A 10,476-nucleotide genomic window follows, 5' to 3' on the forward strand; every position below is an offset into this window, starting at 1 on the left:
AACATGTGAATTTTGTTTTGAACCCAATGAGATAACCTCTCAAACTCTTTTTAAACATAATGAAATGAATATAAAATAGGAAAAGGGTTCCCTTTCTCCATATCCAAGAAGGCCTCCTTGGATGGCTCCATTGAAATAACCCCACTCCCTTGACTTTCTAATGGGCGAATGGATGAATTTAATTTATTACATCCTTTAAAGTTTGACTTTGTAACTAGAAAGAAGTATCTCTACATTGGGAACAATATTGAAACTATAGGAAACATTAGTTAGTGGGCTCATATTACCATCATTCCATTTTCAGTATGAAGCTTTCCATTTCTTTGTACATCCACCTAGTATAAATATAAAATATCAACATATGAACTACACTTTCCTTCCATTCTTGATATGAAACATACTTACAAATCCCAAGTTTATTTTTATTTTTATATATTCTTTTAAATTAGAAAGCTGCTATTTATTGCTAGGCATGTGGAATACATATGAATTATATATAAAATATAAAAAAATACATATCAAACTATTAAAAAATCTAAAAGTACAAACACATTGTCATAAAAGTATTTTTTTTTAATGAATGAGAATAATAAGGTATCATTTTTAATGTTTAATATCTCAAAATGGCCTTTAATTTAAAAATACATTTTTTTTATTAGATTTTTATTCACTTTGTAATTAGTAGAATGGGGAACTATAACCATGATATGCAATAGTGCATGAAGCTACCCCTAATTCACTATAATCATTAAGGTGCACAGAGATGGATCTATCCCATTATAACCTCTAAGTCCTCCTAATATGGATATGAGTAAATAGGGATATTAACCTCATAATATTTTATATAAAAAGTTTTTATGAGTTTGAAAAGAAAACTACGTTGTGGAGTAAAAAGGCATTTTTTTCGTATATCTTAAAAATATGTTTTGAAGAAATTGTTTTAGAGAATTTAAAACATGGTTTCTTCAGATTTATGATTCAACAAAATATTAATAAAACAATGATTTAAGTTTTAAATTAATTATATATATATAATAAAAAGAAATAAAACAGTGATTTAAGTTTTAATATATATATATATATATATATATATATATATATATATATAATTATTTTTTGGGAGAATATGAAACAAAAAGAGTTTCAAGCAATAGATATACTCTCACCTATTCCAAATTGTGACCTTGTAAGTTATTATCCATTGGGGAAAATGATAGTGTCAGAGAGACTGGCCAAAAATGATAATAGGGAAAGAAAATAAGATTATGGTAAAAGAAATGAAACAATATATTTTCATGACCCATTTTTCATAAGTGAAACACATTACTCAAAGGTGTTATATATATGTTTTATAATATATTATAGTTATTGATTTAAAAAACAAGGATATTAATTGGCTTTAAATGTTTTAATAAAGATACAGATTTGTTTTTTCTATACAATAATGTTTAAGATATGTTTAGTTAATAACAATTATAATTATAAAATTATATTTAATTCATTTTATAGTCTTTTCAAAACCGTGTCAAAACATTGAAATGAAAATATTAAATATGTATTATAATTTATAATTTTCATAACCTATTATTATTAATTTTTAATTATTCTTCAAACAATTGTACTATCTTTATTATATTTAACTTTTAAATAGACACACCAAAAGTATCCTCCAAAAATCCTTTGATAGTTGGGGAAAAACTACAACTATTGCTATGTTATTAATAATTTAATACTTCACATATTGTTCGAGAGTCTTAGAAGAGGACACAAAATACCACTATTTCACCAGTATAGCCGAAGGAGGGGTATACAACCTTTTTTTAACCATATATCATTCCTAAGTTTTCGTTAAAAAAAAGATATTTTAGAAATATTTCTATCATGTTTGCTACATTAAACTTTTAAGTAGACCCACCAAATAATCCTCTAAGGATTGGGTAGAACCACGATGTTATGCTATTCGGATTGGGTAAAACCATCCGGATGATATGATATTCACGATTTAATAATTTACACGTCATCCAAAAGCCTTAGAAAAAAAATACAAAAGCCCACCATAACCCCAAGGAAGCATATTAAAACATGACTCGTTCTTCTTTTTATCGTATGTCATTCCCAAATTGATCTAAACATTAATCGAATCGATAGTAGCCAATAAGGGTAAGGTGAAAACTCTTAGAAAAGTTGGAACATCAGTCTAATAATTAGAGAGAAGAGAAGGTGATTGTTAATTTTTTCTAATTTTATAGTGCCATGGATATAGTTGTATTATCCTCTAATTCACGATCTTCAAAACTCTTTGAAACTTTGGTTGCTCCATTCTTTAGAGAGAGACTCTTGACATCACATGTAGCTTGTATGTCTCTATCATAGGTGGACTATGACTCATTCCATATCTCTTTGGTTGTCTCACAATGGATTAGTTTCTAAATATTTGACTTGGACAACCCTCTCAAGATTTCATCCATGACATGTTCATCAACCTCATTATCTGTTAATCCATTCTCCACGAATGCCCATACATTAAAATCAAGAGATTAAAAGAACATTATCATTCTTACCTTCTAAGTTGTATAAGTTTACCCATTCAAAAATCAAACTCTATGAGAGGTAATCTAGTCCTAGTTCTCCATGATCCTTGATCTTCCTTCCATTTGTTTAACCAATCTTGAAGGATCTTTGGATTTGACACCAATTGTTAGAAACAATGGATACCAGAATAATACTGAGGCGGGAAGGTGAATCAGCGGTATGACCACACTAAACAACTCTTGACAATTTATATTGTTCAATCACTTTAGCAACCACTCATGTAATTAGCATCATAACTTAGTTATGTAAAAAATAACATCATAAAAATTTTCATACACATGTGAAAGCCATATATAAGACATAAATATTCCTTTTATTTCTTTGGGAAATACAAGATTCAAATTGCTATTACATCATTACCCCACAAGCTTTCACTTCTCTGTAAATTGGCTACTAAAGAAGGGAACTTCTATCCCTACTTGTTTATCAACTTTCACTAAAAGGTGAAACATCCACTTCTCCTTTATTAGTCACTATTGAAAGCGACTATTTTCCCTCCTCGTCTATCATCCACACAAACAAGGGACTATTGCCCTGCTCATTTATCAACCACTGTTGAAGAGCACTATTTCCCCTACAATGCATGCTACCACTTGCGAGCCCTGTTGATCCATATTTCATCCATTTTAAAACTCATATGAATAAGCCACTTTCTTTCATAAACAAATAAATTTATCTCTTCAATCACTCACCATACCCACCATAGAAACAGATTCAGAAATTTCTGAGAATTGAACAAATCACCAAACACACCAACAACATCAATCCTTTGTAATTACTAATTTCACCATAAAACATCTTTGTTGAATGAATTAAAACATTGTTTGGTAATTCATTCTTTGCCTTCTCAAATCCCTTTCTAACATCGAAATTAAAATTTGATTCACCCCTAATGCATACTAACACTATTCACACCAGTAGAACCAACACAGTTAAACACACCATCTAAATTCATAAGTGATTATAAAGGAATTTGGAATGAGATTTTTAGTTCCTTGGTATTTAGTTATCTTTAACTCCTTGCTTGCATGAATATTTATTTTTTTCCCTTTTTTCCTTCAATTATGTCATTTCAATGTGTTATTCAAGTCATCAATAATCTCTTACTTGTTTCTTGAATAAATTCTAAGTCAATATATTATTTTCCTTCATTTTGGTAAGTCACGAAATTTAGTAGGCATATTTCTAAATTTGGCTAGGCACCAAATTTATCGATTTTGGGAAATATATCACCAATTCTATCCATTATTCTATTTGCATTACCAACTCGTTCACACCTTAATTTCCAGTTTTACTAGTGTTTTCGGTTTGGTGGTTTCACACCAAAGGTGGCATAAATGCCAACTTTAAGTGATACCGACTCATTCATATAAAAGCCTTCAAATATTATTTTGAATGCACTGTCGAATATGCCTTAAGCACCAAAATTATGCTAAATTTCATTGCCAACTCGTTCATACTTAATCCCTCTAGCAAAGGCCCAATGCACTTTTTGTATATAAAATATCACCAATTATAACTCTAATGTGTCAATTTTACCTTAATTCCCGAGGGAATATTTTATTTTACAATTTCTTTGTGCACTTGTCTTGGACTTTATTTTTTGTCCTTAGCTCTATATTTATTTGTGCTATGATCTTGGATAACATATCCTTGTGGGTCTTCCTTTCCTCTACATAAGCCATTCTCATTGGTCCTTGCACTCCATTTGTACATGTTGCCACACCCTGATGCTCTGTCAGCTCAGAGTAAACTTTGTCATGCTTTCTTGAAACCTTCCAAGGTCTGGGAAAAATTATTATGTGTCCCTATGGGAACCACTTCCACACTATGAATCAATCAATGAACAGTCGGGGTGATCTGTGTCTTACAGCTACGAAATACGCTCGAAGCCTGGTTAGCGTGGAGCTCTTCACTTGCATGCCTTATAATTCCTTTCCAGGACGACCTTTTGGGGTGATGTCGTGATTACATCATAGATGTTACCACATGGTTCCATATAAGTGGTGGCATCTATCACTCATATTTGGTTCCTTCGATCACCTGAAAATGCCGAAAATGCATGCCATGTCTCCCACTGTCTAACATCATGTTGATGTCATCTAAAACCAATAAAATATTCACACGCGTCTTCCTTTTATCTATATATTCTATTATGAGTATGAATACAAGAGGGATTCTTGGGCCTTTGTTTTGCAACAATTTCTTTGTTAAAATTTTCATAGTAAAAGCCACTAGATTCAAGCTTATTACAATGTCAATATTTGTGAATTTCTGTTTGCCTTTCTATTGGTCCTATGCTACTACTCTTCAACATATGCCTAACCTTACATCATCTCGTATGCATCTCCTTTGCACATACCTTAGCAGTTTCGAGGAAGGCCTTCCACAGTGACATGACTATGGGGAGCATTGCTGGAGAACTTCTATAAATTAGAGCCTTTACTTCCATTTTGTGGACTATGCACATTTTCTGAGTACATCATCCCAATTGTTCCTTTTGTACACAACTTTGATACCATACAAGGAACTGCAGCCTATGTGAGTTCTATAGTGGGGACCTCCCATAACTATAATTTGTCATTCAAACTCCCACAACTATTACTAATTCCTCCCAGGATTACGCCATCCCACGCATTCCTTTTCTGTGTGACCTTGAACCATTGAGGGAAACTCTAGTTGGGATGAGTTGTTATAAGGGTCTCTACCATTGGTTAATAAAAATGTTTTCACCATTGTACTATCAAGTCATGTCCTCCCAACTCTATGTTTAGCTACTCTTCCAACTATACCTAACTCGTAAATTGTAACCAACTAGCCATTGTTTCAACTTTAATTCTACACCTTGAATTTTGGGGTAAATAACTTTAGTGGGTTATAACTTGTAATCTAAGAGGCTTTTAGCAAACTTCCATGTACCACTAAAAATATCTTTTGAAGTCAGTTCCACGTGCTCTTGAGTTGATGTGTTATTCTAGAAATGGTTCCAAATTATTTGTACCTTCACAATTCTTTTTAGTTGAGGTGATCTGTTATTCTAGAAATGGCTCCAAATTCTCTCTGCCTCCACAATTAATTTCCTTTTCCATACATGTGCTCATCTCAATTCTTCTTGCAATCTTCTCTTTTTTTTCCATTTCACTACCTTTGATCTAGATAAATCACCATTGACATATGTGACATCAATGACCTAATGGAAACATCTTTGTCAATACTTGTCCAACGTCCTTGTTATGCCAACAACACCTTTGACAATGGCAACATATTCTAACAATCTACCATCATCTTCTTTGCCTTACCCATCAATGATAACATATTTCTAACAAAATGTATAGTTTTAAAGAAAAAAATAAAAATATAAAAAAATATAGCATGTTTTAATTGCTTGATGAAGTGAACTACACTAGGGACTAAAAGTACATTATCTATATCTATATATATATATATATATATATATATATATATATATATATATATATATATATATATATATATATATATATTTTTTTTCTTTGCAAAATTCTTTAAACTATTCAAAAGTTGTTTTTTGGCATTTTATATATCTTACTAAATTAATTTGTAGATTTAGTTAAAAAAAATGTAGTTTGAAGAATTATTCATAATATATATATATATGGTACACCCTAGCAAAGCTTCAATGGTTATGCTCTCATGTAGCCTACCGTGGATTCTTTCTCATCCCAAGTGAATTCGTTTTAAGCCTTTGTTGGAGAAAAGGGTAATGTGGAGAGCTCGAGGAAAATGGTAACATGCAGAGAAAGGAAAAGAGGGTTGTGGTAAAAGAAATGAAATATGATATTCTTAGGTACGTAGTTCTTAGAAAGTACAACAAATATCACTTAATGGATTTATATATATGTTCTCTATAATATATTAATTAAAATTACATATAGTAATGAGCTTGCAAATTAATTTTAAAATTTATGATTTAAAAAAAAAAACAATGAAAATGTAAAATGTATTTCATTAATTACAAATATAATGATAAACCCATATTTAATTAACAAATAGAATATACTATAATATTTGTAACATATATGTTAAAGATAAGGATAATGGAATTGGTTGTTATAGTGATCATGTACTTATTAACTAATGAAGAAAATATATTTAGTTAATTAATTTTTTTAGTAATTTCTATAAGTAATATAAGTTTTTTCTTTCTCAATTAAAATTATTACAAAAATATTTATAACTTTTTTATTATATTTATCGTCTAATTTGACATTGCAATATTCTAATTCCCATCATTTTTAATTATTTCATAGATAGAAATACAATAAACTTTGCAATTTTTTTTTACACCTACATATGAGGTTGTAGATGTATAAACATAAAATTTGAACATATGAACTATGCTTTCCTTCCATTCTTGATATGAAACATACATAAAAATCCCATGTTTATGCTTTTTTTAAGTAGTTTCTTAAATTAGAACCTTGCTATTTATTGGTGGATATATAAAATACAAATCAATTATATATAAAATTGAAAAGAAAAATATCAAAATATTAAAAAAAAAAAAAAACTAAAAGGTACAAATACATTGTCATAAAAGTAAATTTGTTGAAATGAATGAAAATGGTAAGGCATCATTGTTAATGTTGAACATATCAAAATGGCTTTGAATTTAAAATTACATTTTATTTACTTTATTATTAGTAGAATGGAGAACTATAAACACCATATGCAATAGGTGCATGAAGCTACCCCTAATTAGCTATAACCATTAGGGTGCACTAAGATGACTCTAACCCATTATAACCTCTAAGTGCACTAAGATGTCCTCAAACACATTATAACTACTAGGTACACCAAGTTGCTCCTAATATGGATGTGAGTAAATAGGGAGATTAAGCTCAGAATATTAATTTAATACTTTATCTATTGTCTAAGAGTCTTAGTAAAGAACACAAAAGCCCACTATTTCACCGGTATAAACCGAGGAAGAGTATAAGACCACCTTTCTCACCATCTATGATTATTAAGTTTTCTTAAAAATAAATTATTTTAAAAATATTTTTATCACCTTTATTATATTAAACTTTCTTTTAAGATGAACACCCCGAAAAAAACCTCAAAGTATTGGGTAAAACTGCACCGATCCTATGATATTCACGATTTAATAGTTGACACGTCGTCCCAAAGCCTTAGAAAAGCCCACCATTTGAAAGACGCGCCCAAGAGGGAGAGGGAAGCGTATTAAAACATGATCCCTTCTTCTTTTTATCTTATCATATGTCTTTCCCAAATTGATCTAAACTTTAATAGAATCGGTAGCAGCAGATAAGGCGAAGGTGAAAATTGTGAGCAAAGTTGGAACCTCAGTCTAATATTTGGCGTGGCGAGGCGAGCGAGGAGAGAAGAGAAGGCAAGGCCACTGTTACTGTTTTCTAATTTCAGAGTGAAGAGAACAGAAGGCGAGTGTTGTTACTGTTTTCTAATTTCAGAGTGAGTGCCATGGATCGTTATGTTATTGTTGAGGAGTTGGGAAAAGGAAGTCATGGAACCGTTTGGAAGGCAGTGGATAAGGTTACGGGTGAATTTTGGGCCATCAAGAGAATCAACGGAAACTTCTCTAGATATGAGGATTGCGCAGAGGTGAATTGTTTAGCAGATTTGAGGTTTCATCCCAACATACTTTACCTGCATGATATCATATTGGAGGGCACCACGTTGTACGCGGTGATTGAGCTGATGGATTGTGATCTGTCAGAGCTCCAGAGAAGAGGGAGAGGCCGTTCGTTCTCCGAGGACGAGGTGCGAAGCTTTTGCTTCCAGATCTTGAAAGGGCTTCAAAGCATGTCTTATGAAAGATATTGTCACAGGGACCTGAAACCACAGAATTTATTAGTGAGGGGAGGTACGTCTATTAAAATTGCTGATTTCGGGCTGGCTACTAGAATATGGAAAAATAAGCCACTGGAATCATATGTTGGGACACGCCCATATCGAGCACCCGAGCTTTTGCTTGGATCCACTGAATATGGTTTGTCCAATGACATTTGGGCAATGGGCGTTATCATGGCGGAGCTGTTCACTGGTTATCCAATATTTACAGGCTCTAACGCGCTACATCAGCTGCATAGCATTTGCTCTGTCATTGGTTCTCCTGATACCGGAAGTTGGCGTGAGGGGTTACTGCTTGCCGACTTAAAGGGTTACAGCTTTCCAGAAGAGTTTGGGAATGTTGATTCCACTAAACAATTGTCGTGTCTTCTACCGACAGCAAGTGCCGCGGCCATTGATCTCATAAACAGTTTGTTGTCGTGGGATCGGAAGAGAAGGCCCATGCCTAAGGAAGCACTGCAGCATCCATTTTTCTATGCCTCCTCCTGTATATTCCAACCTATTCCTCTCTTGACAAACCGCGAGAATCCTATTGGTCATACAGTTCTGTCATCTGATTTAAAAGGAGGAAGCTGCAATTCTTATTCTTATTTTATTGAACAGGTTACATTTACAGAAGAAGGTACATTGCAGATTAATCCAATTGTTGCAGCAGGAGTGGAGCAACAGATACCATTTGAATATGCCAATCACGACGGTGGCAACGACAGAGCAATTCCAACCTATTCCTCCTCCTCCTGTTACGACATGAAATTCCAACCTATTCCTCTCTTGCCAAATCACGAGAATCCTATTGGTCATGTGTCATCTGATTTAAAAGGGAGAAGTTGCAGCAATTCTTTTTCTTATTTTGTTGAACAGGTTGGATTTACAGGAGAAGGTACATTGCAGAATAATCCATTAAGGGCCGGAGGCGGAGTGGAGCAACCGATAGCATTTGAATATGCCAATCGCGACGACGGTGGCAACAGCAGACCAACAGTGGACATGTTTAGGTCGAGTTATTCAATTTGGCAAAAGAATAGTTACCTGGGCTCATATCAAATTCCCGCCTCTTCTTCACTTCAAAATCTGCCATCACGCCCATTTCCGGGAATGGGCCCTAAGCTCATGGTAAACCCTCCCGATAATGGTAATCACGAAGATGCGAACAACCCCCGATCAGTGGACCAATTGAGGTTAAATTCTGAACATTCAATTGGGCAACAGTGTAATTATGTGGGGTCATATGGAATTCCTGCATCTGTGTCAATAGAAAATCTGCCAGCATACCCGTTTCCAGGTATGGGGCCGAAGCTGTTTAATCGACGAAGAATGCCAGTTAATGATGATAAGATAACCTAATCCTCAATTAGGGTGTGGTGATGAGAGGACGGTAGTAATGCATCGACTGTTCAAATCTGTCAAACATGTCGAATCAACCCTCAAATTGTATGAGTTCCCATTGCCATTGTGCTTTCGGGCATTCCATCCTGTCCGCAAACAGGCCATAAATGAATCTGCGGGTCCTTGTAATTCCTTAAAATGTAAACATTGCATTGTTTTTCAAATGTTGATTTCACAGTTTAATATAAACTGATGATAATTTATTTAAATAATTTATCTAGGGTGTGGTGGGCTGCGGTCGAGTGATTCTCATAATTAACGTAAACACTTCTTCTGAATGCAGATTCAACATTCATCTCCTTGAATCATCTCATAATTTACAATAGCAAGAAGATGTAGTGATCCATATGTTCTCACAGTGGCAACTACCCTTCTCGATGGATGTTAATCTATAGCTGCGCAGTAACAATGTTAATTAAACTGAAGAAGCTATGGAGACACAGTGATAAAATTGGAACGTTCAATAATGTTACATTTAATAATAATAATATTATATTTACACTAACAAATTAAAAATAGTAATAATAAAAAAATATTGGAATATATTTACCATAATAAATTAAAAATAATAATGATAAAAAATTATTGGAAATAAAATTATTCAATATATATTTTAATAATAACATT

At 32.8% G+C, this 10,476-nt stretch overlaps 1 protein-coding gene across 1 annotated transcript; it reads left to right on the forward strand.

Annotated features, from left to right (window-relative positions):
• The first annotated feature begins 8,073 nt into the window (after positions 1-8,073).
• Positions 8,074-9,807, forward strand: LOC149138813 (cyclin-dependent kinase F-4-like). The gene has a single exon (XM_089450501.1). The coding sequence runs from the start codon at positions 8,074-8,076 to the stop codon at positions 9,805-9,807; it is 1,734 nt and encodes a 577-aa protein (XP_089306627.1).
• The last annotated feature ends 669 nt before the right edge of the window (positions 9,808-10,476 follow it).

This window comes from Pinus tabuliformis, chromosome X, assembly GCF_031772625.1.
Source record: "Pinus tabuliformis cultivar Carrire ecotype Pingquan chromosome X, CPIR1, whole genome shotgun sequence".
Taxonomy (NCBI): Eukaryota; Viridiplantae; Streptophyta; class Pinopsida; order Pinales; family Pinaceae; genus Pinus; species Pinus tabuliformis.